The sequence below is a fragment of the Ammospiza nelsoni genome, chromosome 12 (assembly GCF_027579445.1).
Source record: "Ammospiza nelsoni isolate bAmmNel1 chromosome 12, bAmmNel1.pri, whole genome shotgun sequence".
In the NCBI taxonomy this organism is placed as follows: Eukaryota; Metazoa; Chordata; class Aves; order Passeriformes; family Passerellidae; genus Ammospiza; species Ammospiza nelsoni.
Window position 1 is genome coordinate 8,715,042 of NC_080644.1, and position 20,091 is coordinate 8,735,132.

Consider the following 20,091-nt stretch of genomic DNA (forward strand, 5'->3'; position numbering starts at 1 on the left):
GAGGCTGGGGCACAGTGGAGAATCACCCCTCCCCAAAGCCAGGGGGAGCAGCCAGTGTTGCACAGCTCAGCATGAGCCTGGCAGCAGCCCTGGGGTTGGGAGGCAGCAAAAAGACGTGTCAGCAGCCATGTGCATGGCCTGGGCAGGCTCTGGGACAGTGAGCTGCCTTCCCTCCTGGCCCTGTGCAAGCCCTGCCCAAGGCCAGCACCATGGGAGCACATGGAGTGTGCTCGGAGAGTTGCAGGGTCCTTAAAGGCTGCCTAAAAGCATTTAGTGGAAACAACTCTCTTTGCTAAGTACCCCCATCAATTAAAAAATGCAAATTTTTGAAATGGATAATTGAGAAAAAGCTAAAAAGCATCCAGATGCCACTAGTGAAATTCTGCATTACTCTCTGCTTTAAAACTAGAGTGAATGTGCCACCATGGAAAGAAACTTGGAGATTCCCCTGCAAAAATCCACATGGATAGAGTGAGCAGATAACTGTTTATTATTGCACATAATCCAGCAGAACAACCGACAGAAAACTCTGGACAGTAGTACACAGATTGTAGTAAACAGCTAGCAAAATCTGTGATGAAGGTATTTTTGTGTGAAGAGTGAAAGGTATCTGCATCTTTGTAAGACCTGAAAAGTATAACACAAAATCCTAGTCAGTTTTGAAAGCATGCAGTTTGAGGTAAATCTGGTATTTTGCATCTAAGAAAATGAAATCCCTAAGGGGCTCTCTCTCTATGTGTTTATATCCATATCTCAGTGCAATATGGATATAGTTATACGTCACATAAAAGCAAATCTACCTACTTTTCTCAGAAGGAGGAAAGCACATTACTGAGTGCATATCACATGCATAAAAAATAGGAGGGGGGAAGGAATTATCTTAGCACTGTTTAAAAAGATTCATTTTTGTGCTTAGTGATAAATAAAAGCCCCTCAGGTCTCTCAATGGAAATTGTCTTGGTGGTGAATAAAAGCAGTTGGGATATTGAAACTGCAGAGTTGGCAAGTGAATGCCAGCAAATGGAGACAAAACATTAAAGGCAGCAGAGCCTGGGGTTTGCAATACATTTATATTTAAGGAAAGAAAAAAAAATAAAAGAAGCAAACTGCTACTAAACTATGCTCTGTGGAAGTGTAGATGATGCTGCACAGCTTTCTCAGGACTGGTACAGCCACATGGCTTTAGGAAAGGATCACATTCACTTCTCCCACACTTAATACCACATATTTGCTACTGTGGCAATGTTCCTGAGCTCAATAAGGTTAAAAAATAGACTTGGTTCACAAAGAAAAGTACTGAATTATTCTCACTCTCTTATGCCATAACTAGAGTAGATAAATTAGGTAGGTTTTGCCCCATGTCTCCAGTGAGTGTAAACCCCTGTGTGTCTGCCACTCTGTCTCTGAAATCCTTTCAGATTGACCTTTGAAGCAGACTGGGCATCTGTTTTTTCCCTTAACTATCATTTCCCCATTCTTTCCAGTCCAACAAAGTTTTCCCACCCAGTCCTGTGCTGTGGGACTTCAGGATACACAGAGGTGCACAACCAACTATAAATAACATCTCTTATTATCTTAAAAAGGGATAGAAAATACACATTGCTCTTAAAAGAAGGAAGAAACATGTCCAAGCACTCAGCCTCACACTAAACTGTAACTTCATCTGTGCCGACTTTCTAAGCTCGCACTGCTAAGGATCAGAGCAGATCATGGTGGAAAAATCTCCTTCCAAAGGTCACTCCCTGTCACAGCTTTGGGAAAATGGGTGCAAATTGCCCAGGCCTCTCAGCCTTGCACACACCAGCAACAGCTACACTGCCCCACTGTTCTCTGCCACTGCTGACAGCCTGGCTGCTGCATATTTCTGAGCCCAACAGCCAAATTACACTTCAGTCACTCACATCTCTGCACCTTTTTTCTTTCAGGAATAAGGTAACCTCTCCCATGATAGCCACCCTGCATCCTCTGCTGGAAAATCTGTGTGTTGGGTGCAATGAGAGGCCAGGACCCCTCCCCACAGCCTGGCACACCAAGGGGAGGAACCTGCAGGTGTACAGAGGCATTTTCAGCAAGACCCTCCTTTTCACTGTAACTCACAACATTTTCATAGAAAAAAGGGGTAAAGGGACAAATTCAGCACACCTACTGCCTTTCCCATTACAGTGGGAAGCAACCCACTGCAAGCTGCTTCTGTGCAGAGCATTGTTGGTGGCAGGAGAGTGCTTGGATGGTGCCTGGTCTCAAAAGAGACCCCATCTCCACCCAGAGCACCCCCACAGGCACCAACAGCCTTGGATCCACCAGTCCCTCACCCCCCACCCCGCAGCCCCATCCATGGGCAGGACTCGGGTCACACTTCAACAAGCCCAATTTCAACTTGCTCCCCCTCTCAGTCCTCCATACATGGAAAATGATGCCAGGTGACAGGGGAAAGACTTTTTGTTCATCCCTCTGGATGACTTCCAAGCACGGAGAGCAGTGCCGTCCACCCCGAGCCACGGCGCAGCTCTCATGAGTCATTCTGCTTGCTGGATTGCTTCATCTCCATGCCATGGATGACAATCTCTGGAAAATCTCTGACACTGAGTCAACCAAGGGAGCTACAAAACACATCAGTGTGCACGTATGAGACCTTCTCACTCATTTTCCTACAGCTACAGATAAATCCCTCATCCTTGGCATGGCAGGACAGTTGATGGCTTTGGTGAGAATAATTTAAGGCAACTGCTATTTTATACAAAGAAGAGGAGACCACAGTGCAGAAACCCTGGCTTTTCCTTGGTAGATAGCAGAGGCCAGCCACAGCCTGGGAGCAGGAAACTGAATTGATCTTCAGACACTCTCATTTAAGGTTGATGTTTGCAGTGCAACCTTGGGATCTCAAGTCCTCCTCTTAGGTGTTTCCAGGTGGCTGAGCTTTAATCCCCGCCAAGGTCTGAGGTCTCCACCAGCAGCGACACCTGTCCCAGACACAGATAAATGGGAAAGTCAAGGGACAGCAAAACACATGACCAACACTTTACCACAGCTGCCTGCAAAGCTTCCACCTGGGCAGGCTGAGTGAGACTAAAAACATGACAGAAAGCAGTGCCCAGCAGAGCAGTTTTGTCCCCAAGGAGGTCCTGGGAAAGCAGCCCAATATTCTCACAGGGACTTAGAAGTGTCTCTTGTGTTCACATGAGGCTCAAGGGCCAGGTTCAGCTTTGAAGGCAGATTTTGTTTGAAATATTTGAGCCCAAGACAAGTCCTGTGCAAGCTCAGGACACTTTCCTGTCTGTGGGAGTACCACAGGCACGAGAAACCTCCCAAGGTTTTATTGCCACCAAATCCAAATGTAAACCCTTATCCCAATTCAAGTGGAAGACCTGAGCAAGCTCCAGTCTCACACACATCTTGATTCATCTTTATCTTTAGTAAAACAATTAATTAACTGCTGCAGAACTAGTAGTGGTGCAATTAGAGCTGTAGTTTTCACAGTTTCACATTTTTTATGTGTTCTTGCATCTTGCTGGTCTGAGTGCCAAGAAATAATGTAATGCACAAGTTACCTGGGAGCAGCCATGTTGAAATAGCAAATTGAAAGTGTTTCTTGAAGCATTTGCAGCAAACAAATTTCAAATTTAACATCACACACTCTTGCAATGGAATTCTCACTCCATGAAACATGCCCATGGTACTGGGAAGGCAAACCTATATGGTGGGACTGTATTCCACCCACACAGTTCTTAATTTTGGGAAAATATATGAAATTATGAAATAATTTAATGCAATAATTTTTTGACATTTCTGAAAAGTGAGTCAACCTTAAAACATCCAGTGACATCTACAAATTGAGGGTAAAATCTCTTTCTGCTTCTTACCTTGTTCAAGAGGCTCATCATGTCAAAAAATGTACAAATAGGATGGCCAGACCAATGTTCAGTAAGATGACCATGCAGATCACGATTGTGTTAGGTCCCTGAAAGAAAAACCCAAACCAGAGCATTACACAGCACAGCTCCAGACAGACATAGCTTGATTCTGCTGCTCAAAAATACCACGATCACCCCCTCCCAATGCACTGAAATCTGGCATTTAACAACCAGCCTGAATTTCAAACTAGTGGAATGTTTATCCTCTCCTATTCCTACTTCCCTGCAAATTCATTTGAAGGATGTTAAATCAGGCTTCTTTTGCAGCTAAATTAGATTAAAGGAGACCCTGACCACAGGAACATGAACTCCTGGTCCCATGTCAGGCTGCTCCTCCCAACTCCCTTCTGCATCCACATTGCCTGTGTTTGTAAACTTGTCATTTTTAATATCATAGAATCATAAAATGCTTTGGTTTGGAAGGGGACCTTGAAGATCATCTATTTCCAAACCCCAACAAATGAAACCATGTGAGATTGCTGTAATTTCAGACCAAAGTATTTCCAAGCTGTGCTTTTCTAAAGTCACATTGGAATCATTCACGTCCAAAGGACTTCAAGATGGGACTCAGAGGGCTAATAAAATGTCTGGGATTCCAGCTGTATTTGCTAAGAGCAAAATTAAGTTTCAGTGACTATATTTTAAACCTGGGAAATTGGCTGGTGATTCAACACCACAGTTCAACTCATGAGGTGCCCCTACAGCAAAAAAAAAGTAATGGGTAAAAAAGAAACACACTTGAGCTCTTCCTGTTTTTTTTCCCCAAAACTTTCACATCCAAGTTGGTTGGTAATGGGGAGGGAAAAGAGGGTGAGAAAAGTGGATAAAATTAATTGGAAGATGCCTGCTTTTGTACAAGTTTTGAAATACAGCTTCTCTGAAAGGTAAAGAGGGGAGGTCAAAACAGGAAGGTTATGAATGTCAGGGCAAGCATCCAGGCAGGGCAGGCTGGGAAGGCGGCAGGAGATGGGGATGCCAACACTTCTCTAGTGGGCTTTAGGATCCTAAAAAGAGCCTCCATCACCACAGCCCCAAGCTCTGAAGTGCCATGGGCTGGCTCATGCCTGTGCTTGGGTGCTCTGGTGTTTCCCCATTCAAAGTCAGCTCCAACAGGCCTTGCTGGGTGCTGGGGAGGACGAGGCAGGCCCGGGGGGTCTGCATCTCTCTGGGTCCTGCCAGACCTCATGGGCAACAGTAAAGGAAAGGCAAAATGGCTCCCAGGAGGTTCCCAGAGATGCCCCACGTCACCTCTTCACACTCCTCCGCCTTCTGTGCTGCCACCACTGCCGCCGCCTGGGCCGGGCCGCGCTTGGCCCCTGCCTTGGGCTCGGTCCGGCCCGGTGCCCTGGCCTCAGTCTTCCTGTCGGCCACGGGCTCGGCCCGGCCCAGGGCCCTGCGCTCAGGGCTGGGGCGCTGCTGCTGCTGCGGCTCCTTGGCCCGAGGCGGCTCCGGCTTGGCCCCCGCCACCGCCGATGGCTTCTCCTCGCGGCCCTGTGGCGGGCCAGGGGTGCCCCCCCGGCGCTGGGGCTCCCCTCGGGGCTCCGGGGAGGGCGGCTCATTCTCGGGGAACTGCTCTTCCTCATAGTCCGTGGCGGGGGTCACCGGTGACGTCCGCACGGCGTAGCTGTGGTAGCCCTTGAAGTGCTCGACGTCGGGCTCGCGCGCCATGCGCTGCAGCGGCCCGATCTCCATCTGCTCGGCAGCACGGCCGCGGCCCCGCGAGGCCGGCCGGCCCTCGCCCTCAGAGGGTGCTGGGCTGCCATCGCCCGCCCTCCCGCCCGCCTCGGCCCAGCTGCCCGGCCGCAGGGCCCCGTCCTGCCGGGGAGCCGCCTTGGCCCGCTTGGCCTCGGGAGGGGTGGCGGCAGGGCTGGGTGCCGGGCTGGCGCGGGGCTGCGGCTCCTCCTGATCGTGGAGCTGGGGGCTCTCGGGCGGCGTGGGGGGCGGCGGGGCGGCCTCGGGCCGTGGCGCCTCCTCCTCCATGTTGACCGTGTGCTCGGCGTTCTCGATGATCTCCTGCAGCAGCTTCCGCTTCTGGTACTCGGGGCCTGTGGAGAGAATGTGTGAGGAGTCACTATGGAACAAAGGACAGCGGCATACCCCAGTGCCATGGCACCATCATGGCTTTGGCAGCCGTGCCCCCAGCAGCAATGGGTTTGGGAACCATGGTGCAAGGGCCCAGGCCGGAGTCTGGGAGAGGAGGAACTCCCAAACCAGACCCTGCTGCCAGGAGGAACTTCCTCTTGGAACTTCCTCTAGGAATTTCATTTAGGAACTCCTGAAGGCTCCAAGCCTTATTGTGGGCTCCTTATCGTGGACTCCTCCAAGCCTTATTCCCAACTGTTCAGTTGGGAAGAGCTGAAGGAGCAGGCAGAAGCTGCAGATAAGGTTAAATAATGAAGCAATGAAAATCTGTGCCCCAGCTTCATATGGTCACACAGATGGGCCATGCTGGGGCTAAGGAGGATACAGCATCCAATGAACATAGTTTATTTTTCTATTTAATGGTTAGGAAACTCTTCAATGTGGCTTCCACAGTGTCAAATAGCCTGGTAACTTCACATGATATACAGGATGACCAGTGTCATCGGGAAAGGAAGGGTCCCCAAATTATCTATGTGCCATCCATCATGATGGGAAAAGTATGTTTTTTATATATGGAACAGGGTTCGAAGTTATACAGCCCTCTTGTCTACCCTGAGCTCCACAACAGCAGCAAAATTACCTGGCACCATCGCGAAAGGTGACTCAGGGCTTCAGATTTCATTTTGGTCTCATCTCACACACTGACTTGTGACTTCCTAGAACATTGCCTTACTTCATTTTTTCACCTATCATTAAATCTTTACTTCTTATTAACTGTATTACAAATTGCAGCCCAGCCTGGGCCAGGGGAGTTCAGACAGGGCCTGACACTGAAGATATCCACCAAAATGGATCACTAAAGAACTGGGAATATTATGTGGAATAACAACCCTCCACAGTGCTCCACATGCTGAGATGTGCTGGGAGAAGGGTCCCCACACATCACCCTGATGCTCATAGCAAGTGAGGACAAGAAGAGCATCGTGCTCCTCCTGTGCAGTGTGAGATTGCAGAGCAGTTTCTTTGAAAACAAAGCCCCTGCTCTGGCCTCATTCTGCTGAACTGCAGTGATGCTGATGAGGGCTTGCTCTGTGCTCCTAAATGATACTGTAGATCCTGGAGCCACACTGCCTCTGGCTGCCTTAAGGTCTCTCCCCTCATCTCCTCCATCTCAAGGACTGATGCAGACCCGAGTCTGGTTGGGAAATTTGGCTCAGTGCTCCTTTTACTCTCATAAGTCAGTGGTATGATTTGCATATGATATGACTGCTACCTCCTGTCCATTCAGGCAATGCCTCCACTTGGAGGGGCAGTGGGGAAAAGGAGGGCACTGATTTCAGCTGCTCTGCTCTGCCTGCACACTCCTGTCAGTCAGCAGATGACCCATTCAGGGCCATTTATTTCTGGCTGCAACTGAGTTATTTGGAAGCCATTTCAACAGTTGTTCAGACTCCTCAAAATAGGCTGCCTGCAGCTCCAGGCTCCTTGCTCTCTCCTGCTGCTTTCTTCTCCTCCTGAATAATTTACAACACAAAAACCCCCAACTGCCTGGAGGGCACACCCTTAGCTCCCCACCTTCATCTTCCAGCACATTTTAGCAAGGTTATGGCTTACATCCTTCTCTAAGTTACCAGGGACGATACCCTGAAATTCAGGGCTCAACAGTTGTTAGGGATATGGGGCTTGCTGAGCAGGATTGCCTGTGCCAGACACAGCCCAGTCAATCTGCCAGGACAGCAGGGAGAAACACAGCTACCAAACACAGCTGGGCCCTCCTGGCTGTGTAAGCAGCAGCTCTCAGTCCTAGCAAAATCCAAGGCTGGACTACTGTCTGTTTGTTCCTGGATGGTGCAACTGTGTGAGAAGAGATATATCCTAGTGCACTTTGGGAATTTAGAGGTTTAATAGAATCATAGAAGAATAAAATACATCAGGAGCTTGAGAGAGGCCAGGACCCAAGTGAGGCCCTACATAACAGCAGCAAGTGGATCCAGCACCTGAGGAGCCAGGAGTGGAGGTCAGGCTGCCCCAAGTGTTTTACAGGGACTGTTTCAATTGTCTCATTCAATTGCCATGGGTGGAAAAAATAGATGTCCAAAACCTCCCCACAGGGATTCCAGTTTCCTTTGTTTCTGTTCTATAAATACCCCAGTGTGCAAAGGGTGAATGTAGAGCTGTGAGTGGCAGCTGGGGGGCTTATGTGAGGATCAAGCAACATTTAACCATTGTTAAAGGAAGTGCCATGGGCTGGCTCATGCCCATGCCCGGGTGATCTGGTGTTTCCCCACTCAAAGCCAGCTCCAACAGGCCTTGCTGGGTGCTGGGGAGGAAGAGGCAGCCCTCCAGCACAGCATTTCCCCAGCTCATAGATGCAGGACAAGGCAAGAGAATGGGAAATTTAGGAAAATCTGTCAGCATGACTCTCCCCACCAGGCACCAGCTCTGAGTTGTTCCCATTTCCCACTGTGTGCCCTGTGCTGGGAGTGGTACAGGAGATGAAGAGACACCGAAATCAGAGCAGGGGCAGGTGTCAGGTTTTGCTGAGCACAAGTCAACCTTTGGCTTCTACCCCCAGTTTTACTACTGTGATAGTCCCTTGTCATCTTGCCTCAGTAACCATGGGACACTCACTCCAGGCAATAAATACAGAAAATAAGAAAGACAGGATGAAAACATAGGCACTTGGAATTTTATTTTTTGCTCTTTTATTACCTTCCCTCTCTGTAAAGGAAAGTTTCCCAGGAAGAATATATCTCTCCCTAACTCAGTCCAGGAAAAAGTAATGGCATTCACAATGCTGATTTTAATATGGCACTTCTCATCTACCAATCCTCAGTGCTTGGTCCCACAGAAGGAACCTCCCAAGTGTTTACCAGCCAAATAATTACCAGTGATACTAGCAAATTAATAGAGAAACAGGAAAATAGTATTTCGTACGAGGTGCTTTCTTATAGGATATTATGGCCCATAATTAGCAGAGGCTGATTGTTTTGAGGCCCCACAGGATGTGGGTTTGTGAGTTAATGTGCAACACTGTTCCAAGAAAAAGCCACAAGGGATGTATCTACAGGAGAGCTGCAGATAGCCCCGAGCTTGCTGCCTGTCCTGCCTGCTGTTCTGAGGGCTTCAGTGTATGGAAAAACATGAGGAGCTGAGAAACTGTGGGGTTTTCCTCTAGGCTATGGAACCACAGTGAGTAAAACAGCGGTGTCAGGAGGACAGCAAATCACCCAGGACAAGGGGCTGGCTGTAGAGCACAAGAGGATTTAGGATAGACAGGAGAGCATTTTGTGGAGTTATTAAGTGGGTGAAGCACTTGAACAGATTCTCCGTGGAAATTGGAAGACCCCTCTTGGAAGATGCCTCTGATCCTACCTGGCTGGTAGAAGTCTGGGGAGAGCTCCCTGGCCATCATTCTGGCTATGCCTGATTCGTTGTTGGCTGCCTGAGCTGCCTGCTCAGAGCCTTCAGCCTTGGCCTTGGCATGAGCCGTCCTGCAGAGAGAAGAGGGGAGAACAGTGAGCACCCTCTGAGCCAAGGTCATCCCACCACACAGCAAACCCTGGCTGCCACCACAACTGCATCAGCACTCAAAATTTGCCCTCATGACCCAAAACTCTGCACTCAGGGAGAGAAGAGCAGATTTTCAGCATGGAAGGGGCCCAGCTGCTCAAGGGTAAGGTGGAAAGGCTGCACACAGGGAACAGGGCAGGTGTATTTGTAAATGTGAGCATGTTCACACATTGCAGTGAGGCAGCAGAATGGGCTCATTGCTGTGCTCTCAGAGGAATGAGCAAGGCATCACACAGGCATGGTTGGTGGCTGAACTCCTCTGTGTGTCACCAGCCCTGAGCTGCTGCACCTCACCAGAGGCAGTGTGCCCCTGCTCAGCCCACCAGATGGGTTTTCCCAGAAATTTCTCTCTTGTAGCTCTCCAGCAAACAACATGGCTTGTCCAGGGGCTCCTTTACTCACTGCAGCCTGACAGGCTGGTCTCACCAGAGCTATTGTCTCCCTCTCAGCTTGGCTCTCTGAGTCCTTTCCACTCCTTCCCAGCACATCTCCTTGCTCCTCAGGGCTGCAGGCTATGGGAGTTATTCTACTGGCCGGCTGTCATATTCCTCACATGCCTCATGTTCGGGGCCCTGTGATCTTCCTGCTAAAAGCAGGGATGGCTTTACAGCCCAGCTGCTCACAGGCTGGGAAGGAGCTGACTTCAAACAGCAACCTTGCACCTTAAACATCAGGACGGGTGAAGAACAGTATATTCAACTGCTTTGTTGCACTCAGGTTGTACTGAGAGCTGCCTTCCCTGTGCTCTCACTGTCAGATTTTCTGAGGCTCCCCATATTCCCCATTTCATGTACAAATCCACATATTTTTGTGTGATAAGTAGTTAGCATTCCTCAAACTCCAATTCACCATAAATTACAACCTTTAATGTGGTCTGATGAGCCCTTTTCAGATGCAGGTTGGTATCTGGTCATGTTTTAGGACAAAAAAGGAGGAAAGATGCAGTTCTCATTCCTGCAGTGAAAACACTCCAGAGGAATTTTTGGGCTGTTAGTCATGAAATGAGGATTGATTCCTTCCCATTAAACTGAGATGCAGTAGGCAGACAAGACAAGCTGAAGTTTGAATACTCAACAGGTGCAATGAAAAGATGATAGAAATGCTGTTCTGAGACCCTTTCAAGGGAGAAGATACACATATATGCCATTCTGAGTAACTGCAGGGAAAGAACTGAAAGCAGGACATCAATCCCAACTGATACAGGCAACAGTGTGACTTGACAAGGGGCCAAAAACTCTTCTCAGGGCCCTGGGATAGAGAAGAGGGTGCAGAGCTGCTGTGGCTCAGCCTGTCCCTCCCTGGGATGACATCCCACTCTGCTGGAGCCATGATTCACCTCCCTGCCCACACTCACATGTTATCTCCCTGCTTTCTCTGCAGGGTGAGCTGCCTGGGATTGCAGTCATTCTTGGTCTTTTTATCCAAAATTATTACAGCTCCTGAAAAACCCAGAGACACGATGAGGCGGAAAACAGCATTTTTAGGCTGCTGCTTGCAAGCAGGGGGTCTGAGCCAGTTCTGAACAGAGAAAGCACCTCCTTTTTTGGTAGCAATATAATCAGTGTGATTAATTCCACTATAATCTGGCAGGGGCCAAGGGGAATGTGTGTGTACTCTCCATGCCTGGGGGATCAGAGTGGGCTGGGTGTGCTGAGCCTGGGGCACACAGCCTGCCTGGCGCCAGCCCCAGGCCAGAGGCTTTCCAAGGCAGGATCCAGCTCTTCATCCTGGCAGGACGTGCTCCAGGCTCTGCCTTTGTCCTGCTGCTCCTGGAGGATAGGATTCACCATCAAGAGATAAAATTCTCCCTTTCAGTTGCTCTCTGAGCCAGGCAGATGCTATCCTGACCGATTCCCAGGCAGACAATCACCCAGCTGGCCCCAGCTGGGGGAGCAGCAGGCAGCTCCCGGCAAGTGCTTTCCTCAAAGGAGTCCCAAAGAAGTAATCTGGAAGTGCACTAGATGGGGGTCTGCTCTCACTAGTAAGGACAGAGCTGGACATGTCACCAAGAGGGTGCAGATGGCTCCTGCATGCTCAGCTCTCTCTCAGCACCTGGGGACAACACAAGAGAACAGGGCTCTCTTGTGGAGGGCTGTGAGCAGCACTGCATCCCTTGGTGCCTGGAGATGCTGCAGGCTGAGGCAGCTCCCAATTCCTGCAGGAGAGATGGCAAGACCAAGAAGATCCAGCCTGGGTTGCAGAGGCTGCACTGAGGATGCTGTGGGAGGTGGGGAGCTGAGCCATTGCTGTGAGACACCACAGGCCCAAGAGTAGCAGGGCTCTGCAAGGAGGGCTGTGAGGGCAGGGACACTCTGGGGCAGCTCCTGGGCTGCTCATACAGAGTGGTGACAAGAAGCTGAGCAGCACAGCTTTGGCATCCTGCACTGCCCCACGGCAGCTCTCAGTCCATGGGACATGGCTGACCTCTGCTGCTGTCCCTCTGCTTGCAAAGTCATCCAGAGGTGTTTGATTTGGGGGGACTATTGTCAACACAGCTGCCCTTTCAAATCTGGCACCTCCAGCAGATCACACATCACCCCTGTCAGCATCCCAAGAGAGCACTGCTCTGCCAGCCAGCCTGGCCCCTGCAGGGATGCCGATGTGGGATGCCGACCTGTGCTGGGTCCCTCTGTTGCTGACATCATTTATCTGGCAGCAGCCAGGTGAGGAATATTTGGCTTTCAGAGACATGGCATGGTGTCTGAAGTTCATTTTCCCTGGCTGAGCCGCACATGTCCAGGGCACCAAGGGATGCAGTGCTGTTTGCAGCCCTCCAAAAAAACCTACACTGAGGGTTTAGTGGCACTGTGACAAAGCCCAGCCTAGAGAAAAGGGTCCAGCCATAACAATAACTTCTAGCTGGCCTCGAGTATCCCTGAATTTATGATTTATCTGTGTGGCTGGCAGAGCCTTGGAGCTCAGCACAGAGGAAAACTTGGCCCTGGCAGCAAAGCAGGAGACAAATGCCAGCCACCCTGGGAGAGCCCAGTGCATGCAGCACAACAGCCTGTCCCATCCCACAGCCTGTGGTCTGCCAGGAGCAGGAGCTAAGGAAAGAAAAAGCCCAGGGAGGTTTGAGGGTGTCAGGAAGGTGATTTCAAACCCCAGAAGTGAAACGTGCAAGAAGAAAAATCTCTTCCAAGGTTACAATCTTCTCAAAAAGCAAAATGAGCTTTCACAAAAAGGAAATACCAGCCTTGATAAATTTGATGCTATTCAGGCACACTTAATCAGGGCCACACATTTTTATTTGCTGCTGTTGTGTTGTTAGCTCCCAGTAACTGTGCAGTAAACAGCCCCTGCAAAAACCAGCAGAGGAGAAAGTCTGGAGATAGAGAAGCTCAGCAGGAACTGAAACACAGACCCAGGGGCTTTAGAGCAGCCAGCAGCAGAATCCAAAAGACCCTTTTCAAGGCAGCACTGGAAAATGAGCCACGAACAATAAACACATCCAGCTGGAGGAAATAAACACAAAGAGGGACCTGTACAAACCCACACCAGTGCTCCCTGTCCCAAAGGCAGCGCTGCCAGGATGAGCACTTCCCAACTGCACCCTGAGCCATCTCCCTGGGCAGTGCTGATAAAAATAGCTCCAGTGAATTCTTTGCAAGGAGGAGCAGCAGCTCGGAGCCGAGCTGAGGGGAGGCATGTGGGCAATGTCTGCAGCCCCTGTCCCAGCCCTGCTGCCACTGCCTCCCGGCTGGGTCACAGCAGCTGCTGGGCGGGCTTCACACCCCAGCATGACGGGAGGGTTAAATGCATCTGCTGCTTTATTTGCTCCTCTGGCATGGCTCTAATGCTCTAATCGTTTTTGTGCTAGTGCAGGACAGAGCACCACTCCTGTCCTTCCTGGCCATGTCCCAGAAACACTGCCTGGATCATTCCTCCAAGTGCTGCTGAAATCCCCCAGGGACACACAAGCCGCAGCTCAGCACCGCGCTAACAGGTGAGGCCCAGCCCCAGCAGCACCCCGGCTCTTTGGACAGTTTCTGTGGTTTTGCACATCCACATTGGATTAGACTGCAAATGAAACTGGAATTAGCAGGGAATACTGCAAATACCAGACAGGGCTGGGGTGCCTGAAGATGCAGCAATGACCTTGCAGCTAGAAACAGGGAAAGAGTTCAGCTCTATGCCCTCACATTTGCTTACTGGGGGAATGTCAGACCTGTCCAGTGCTGCCCTTCCTTCTCCAGGGTCCCCATTCTCCCATTGATTCAGCAAACCCTAAGCAAGGGCCAACTGAACACCCCTCCAGCCCAACCCATTCTATGATTCTTGCCATTCTTGATATTAGGAGCTGTCTGGAAGACCATTAAGCAAAAGTAATTAATGAGTCAGTTCTAGGAAGAGTCTTCTGCTGAACTCTCCTCTCCTGGAAACTGGCTGTTCCACTCCCAGCCAAATCCCTGCTCCAGCATCCAGCAGGAATTGTTTTGTCCTTCTGAAGAAACTTAAAGCAATTGTTTGTCTTGGTAGGAATGTTTGCAGCACTCAGAAGGGATCAAGGGAAAGCTCAAGAAGTCTTTTTGTTAATGGCAACATGGTCCCTTCTGTGCTCACATCATGGAGGGCAAGGGGACACAGACCTGACAGCACACACCTGGGCTGGGGCTGGGACTGGGACTGGATGACATTTAAAGGTCCTTTCCAGAATTCTATGATTCTACATCCTGACTAGGACAGAACTTTTTGGCTTCTCCATTTGACACACCATCTTCATACTTGTGTCACCTCTCTAGCTGAAGCTTCTTTCTTCCTGCTCAGTCCCAAACCATCTCCTTTGTGTCTCTCCCTCTGCCTCCACATGCACACAGGTACCAGCAAAACTCTGCTACCCTCATTTGCCTGTAACCAGCCTACAGGACTGAAATTCCCTCTTCAGTCCACCTCTCATGCCACTTTCCCTGCCCTCAGTCAAACCCATCCATCCCATCCTATGGCTGTCCTGCCCTGACAGACAGCTGCACCATTCATGTTCCTTTTGCTCTTTCTGCTTCATTACTACATCACATGGAGTGTATGTACCCACTCTACTTCCACTCTGACACCTCTGGGGTGCCTGAGCTTTATAATACAGGCTCTGCACCTGCAAGGTGTGATCTAAATTGTGAAATAAGCATAAATCAACACAACTTGCATCCTAAAGGAAACACCTCCGTACTACTGAAGCAGAAAGCCAAAAAGAGAAACCATCCTGACTTTGCAGAGCAGCTCATGAGATGCCCCAGGCTTTTCCCTCTCAGTACCAGCACTTACACAGAAGTGGTAGCACTTTGTACATGCCCAGGCTGGATAAATCAGATCTTTTCTCCTTCCTTCCACAGAAAGGGCACGACCAGCCCATTCAGCCCACAAAAAAGCATCCTTTTCTGTGCAGTGCTTTAGGAGCACAGAAAAGGCCTGGCAGAACTCCCTGCCACCTAACAAGCTCAGCCTTTATGATTACTTGGTGAATTTTTAAAATACCGAAATGTTATCCTCAGCTGTAAATAGCTCTGAGCCACTTGCATCTTTCACTGAGGGATACTTCCCTTTGGAACAGTTAAAGTGATATTAATCTTTCAGCAGACAGATCTGCAGCTGTCTTCAATGAGAGGACAACCTACTCATCCCAGCCCCACGGACAGGAGGATCTGCCCCATCAGTCTCTGCCAGCCCTAGTGCCCCAAGATCTGAGCATGACGAGGTGGGCAGTGGTCAGCAGGACCTGGCTGTGCTACCCTGTGAGGAGCCCGTGGGGCTGGCACAGCTCACAGCTGCTCTCTGTGTCCCCCACAGCCCCAGGATGCAGCCAGCAGCTGCCCAGAGCTGGCTACAAAGGGAGCAGAGCGAGCCAGAGCCTGCCAGCTCAAAGGGCTGCTGGCACCAGGATGGCACCCTGACCCAGGGACACTGCACCACGGGCAGGACAGGCAGCTCCTGGCCCTGCTGGAGCCTGTCATCAGCACAGCCAGGCTGGGAGCAGCTTGTGAGAGCATCCACAGAGATATTTTTGGGAAAAAGGGGATTTGCAGCTGCCAGCTGGACCCTCTTCTCCCCCTGGTTTTCAGGGCCACTCTGCTGCTCTGGGTGCAGATTGAGCGTAACCCCAAGGAGCAGGAGCAGGTCCCTGACAGCAGTACAGCCTTGGGGCTATGCCCAAATGCCAGTGATTTATTCCAGCTTCCAGAACACCCTCACCAAAGGGGCTCAGCAAATGCCCTGGGGACCCTGATTTAATTAGGTACTACTGCAAGATGAAAGGAGCTGGGTTATCCCACTGAACAGTGCACCAAAACATCTTTACAGCACATGTGCAATCAGGGTCCTTCAGCCTTTCCATCCATAAGAGGAGTGTGCTTTACCAGATTGCCAGATCCACCAGCATTAGAATGGGTGGAAAAGTCTGTGTTTTCACTCTAAGATTGTTGGTTTTTTCAACCAAAAGTCTTAGCAACTTTTAAATCAAATGTTTTTCAGATTTCAGTAATCCAAACCAAAAGAGTGAGGAACTGCTGTATTTGTTTTGTGGGGGATTTTTCCAGTCAAAAAAACAAAAGCAGATTTTTATTTTTTTTTAGGAAATAAAGGCATATTTCTTAAAATCCTGCATTTGTCCAAAACCTCAATTAATTATCAAAATTTAATGTTCTCAAGTCCTGTAGGTCTCTTGAGTTGAGGTTCACAGATCTGAGGCCCAGGAAAAAGAAGAGATGGAGCTGGGAGCTGGGAGGGCACCAGCCCACGTCCCAGGCTCCAGTGCCTGCAGCTCCCATGCACCTGTACCCAAAGCTGCTCAGAGCACCCAGGTCCCTGCCAGCCCTCAGTGAGGAATCATCAGGCTCTGCAGGAGCAAAATGAAAAAACTTGAACTGAGAAAGCCAAAGGGCTCTGGCTCAGCACCAGGATAAGCTGACAAAGATGCCCCTCCTCCAGGAGAAGGGAGGGTTTCTGCATCACAGGCTTTCTATGTAAATTGGACATGTTACTTAAATATTATTTCTTTTTCAAGATAAGGCTATTTCACATTCCACTGAAATGAGGATAATCTCTGAGCAAAGCATGGCTGAATCCAATGATTTCAAAGCCCCTGCAAGCATTTGGATGGGAGTCAGAGCCCTCTTGTTCCACACAGCAGCAGATCAATTGAACGAGATGCTATCATTTTCCACAGTCATTTTTGCAGATTAAAGTCGCACTTCATTTTTCCCTCTCTGTGTTTGTAAGCAGTTGAGATAAGGACTTCCCACAAGGTCAGAATGAACAGCCCATTAATTCCACTTTCCCTGCCTGGCTGGCTATCTGAACTGTACCCATCCCCAGGTCTGACATCCTGCCATCCCATCTCTGCTGCTCTTGAGGGGATCCCTGCAAGACAGAGCCTCCCTTGCCTCAACCCTGATAACCCAGGAAGCCCTGGGGAAAGATGTGTGCTGTCCAGCAGATGCCTCCTCCTTGGAGCTACTGAAAATGCATGTTCCCTCTTACCCTAATAAGGCATGAGAGTGCCTGAGGAAATTCATGTGAGGTGGGTGGAAAGCAGATAAAGCCATGCTCCCTCCTCTGGAGTCAGAGCACATCCCGTGCAAGGAGCACAGTGGGCCAAAAATGTGTCAGTGCTGGAGCTGCAGGCAGCCTGGATGAGGCTGTTCTGGGAGAGGGCTGCAAGAAGGGGGTGAAGGCATCACAGCATCACTCACCCAGTGACACTGAATCCCTCCAGCCTCACACACAGCCTCCCTTTGTGGGGGGACACACTGTGGGTGTCTTGCAGCTGGGGTGGGTGTCTGATCCTGGCTCTGGACCCCAGAGTTCTGGTTTTCTCCACCAGTCCCTGAAGCAACTGGGCTTTGATTTAAAAAAAAATCAATTGTGCTCCCCACTAAAGTTTGGAGAAGAAATGGCCACAAGGGCAGTAAAGTGGGGGTTTCTCCAAGGAGTGGAATGGGGTTTGGGAATAGGTGTCCCCCTTGCTTATCTCCCTCCTCTGACTGATAACGAAGTAACTGATAATTAAAGAGGAATTAAAAGGAGTGAGACAGGACAGCCATGCTGTCCCCATGGCCACACCAGATCAGGAACAGAGAAGAATTCACCCAAACCCTCTCCCTGCATGGCTCCAGTGGAATGAAGATTAGGCACAGGTTTGAAAACAGCAATATTTCTGCAGAGCTGGAGACTGATGTGCCACACAGAAAGAGTCCCAGCCCTGGGCTTCAGCTGGTGCAGAAATAGATGCCAGCAACTGGGTTTCTATTAAGCAAGGGTGATGAAACAGGATTATCCTCTTTATAAACACACCAAGCTCTGTGAGAAACATCTTTACTGGGACAGCAGCACTGAGGAGCATCCCCTCAATGCTGTGTCCTGGCACTCAGTTATAGCAGAGAGCCACGTGGCTGCCCTTGCTCCTGTCCACTGACTCTCTGAACCCTGTCCATGGAAGTTCCAGGATGCAGATTCCCATTCTGGGGGCTGTGAGGCAATTAGAATTCCTGGAGCAGCCAGAATACCCAGCATCAAGGAGCTGTGCTCAGCTCAGGCCATTCCACTGCCTCCAGCTGTGGTTGGACTTTGCTAGAAGTGATCCTTCCACTGCACCCCATGGGGAGGTGAGTCCTTGGTCCCCCTGCACCTTCATGCACTTGTCATTTAAGCCCCATGAGAGCTCAGGGTGACATTTGGGATCTTTGGTGTCTGCAGAAATGCTGCTCACAATTCTTGTGTCTGCAGAAATGCTGCTCACAACTCTTGTGTCCCTGCCTGCTGCTGCTTCTTAATTACACACCCATTCTTCCTCAGAGCCGTGGAGTCCTGGAGCAGAGATTGTGAGGCTGGGAGAGCACAGGAGGCTCAGTTGCTCCCTCCTGTCCTGGCAGGGCTGTCCTGAGCCATGGTGCTGCTGCTGCCCATTCTCACAGGGTGGCCATGAGCATCCTGCCCTCCTCTGGCTTTAGACCTAAAGGTCTGGGAATGTGCTGAACTCCTGAGGTGTCTAATGCCTGTGCCTCTGGCTAAAAGCACATTTAAAAAAATCCTTTTACCTTTTTAGAGCAAACCCCAAGTCTGATTCAACAGACTTAAAATCCCAGTCTGAAATCTGGCCTCAGGGGAAGCTGAGCTGTGCTGTCAGCCCCAGGAGCACCAAGACCACTGTGCCCACCAGCCCAGCACTGCACTGGACACACAGTACCCCTCACCAAAGAGGTGTCTGGGGAAGATATCCTTTTGGTTGCCCGCTTTCCCCACCAGCAGCCTAAACCCCCAAGAGCAGAGGGGACGAGAGCAGAGCTGTGCCAAATAAAGCACCTTCCCAGTGGGAGCGGCGTGGGCTGCCCCAGCCCCAGCTCTCAGCTGTCACACTCAGGCCACGCTGATAAAGCCCTGCTCTGCCTGCCCTTATTTAGTCAGGAGCCCGTGCTGACTGCAGCGATTTTGGGACGTCATTTGCACCACGTTCCCCAGGGAGACGCTCGCTCTGCCCGGCCACGCAGCCTGCAAATGCTGAGAGCAGGGAGACAGCCCTGCTGGGAGCGCAGCCAGGCACAACAGCCTTGGAAAGTGATACAGGAGCTGCCAAGGGCTCTTGTTGTTTGAAGGGAGAGCTAAGATGTGCCCCAAAGTATGGGTATGGATAGAAAACTAACTTGGGCTTCAAAACCAGGCAACAGCTCACACTGAGCAATGCCCATGTGCTGGTGGCAGGGAAGCCACATCAATGTAATGTTGTGCTTCCACAGAGCCCAGGCTCACCCTAATGAGCAAACCCCACTGAATCAGGAATTGATTCCCCACACTTCAGAAGAGAATATAGAAATTCCTGCAGATACCTGTGTAATGCCTTACACTGGAGCTCTGTTGTGCTTCCACACAACCCAGGCCCATCCTAGTGAGCAAACCCCACTGAATCAGGAATTGATGCCCCACACTTCAGAACAGAATACAGAAATTCCTACAGATATCTGCTCACATTACATTTAAACAAAAATAAATCCAAAATGTATTCACTTGTAATTGTACTCTCCGGGTATAAACCACACAGGGGCTATAAACCAGAACATGAGCACAAACTGGTGAAGCACAGCAGCCATTATAGCCTCGAATATCTTGCTTTTCTACTGATCCCGTGACATCCAGCAGATGTATTGAGGTGTTCCTGCCAGGACAGGCACCCTTCAAAGGATCTCAGAGCTTGGCCAGACCCGTGCCTTGCAGGACACATGGCCAAGTCCCTCCATTGATTTTGGTCCAAGTCACTGGGAAGCACAAGCATGTGCAGAAGCACACCACGTCAGATACTGCTGCAATGGGACAGAGGTGGGATTTGCAGTATTTACACTCATTTTGTCCTTAAAAAGCACCAGAGAGAAGGAAAACCCCTGTAAAAGCTGCCCAGCTACTGAGCACACAGCTTTCAAAAATCAAAGGTTCCCCCTGCAGACAATTCTGCCCTTCCTCTTACTTTATTTTATTGAATTTTATTTTAATCTGTTCTGAAGAGATGAAATCCAACTATTTTCATGCTTCTTCTCCCTGTATTCTG

General features: G+C 50.0%; 1 protein-coding gene across 1 annotated transcript in view; it reads right to left on the reverse strand.

Annotated features, from left to right (window-relative positions):
* Positions 1-2,331: 2,331 nt before the first annotated feature.
* JPH2 (junctophilin 2) overlaps positions 2,332-20,091 on the reverse strand; it is a 30,032-nt gene continuing 12,272 nt past the window's right edge. The window contains exons 3-6 of the mRNA XM_059480933.1: positions 9,369-9,487; positions 5,160-5,956; positions 3,861-3,958; positions 2,332-2,960 (exon numbers count right to left, since the gene is read on the reverse strand). Of these exons, the coding sequence (XP_059336916.1) occupies positions 3,878-3,958; positions 5,160-5,956; positions 9,369-9,487 (997 nt within the window). The 3' untranslated portion in view covers positions 2,332-2,960; positions 3,861-3,877. The remainder of the gene's footprint in view (positions 2,961-3,860; positions 3,959-5,159; positions 5,957-9,368; positions 9,488-20,091) is intronic.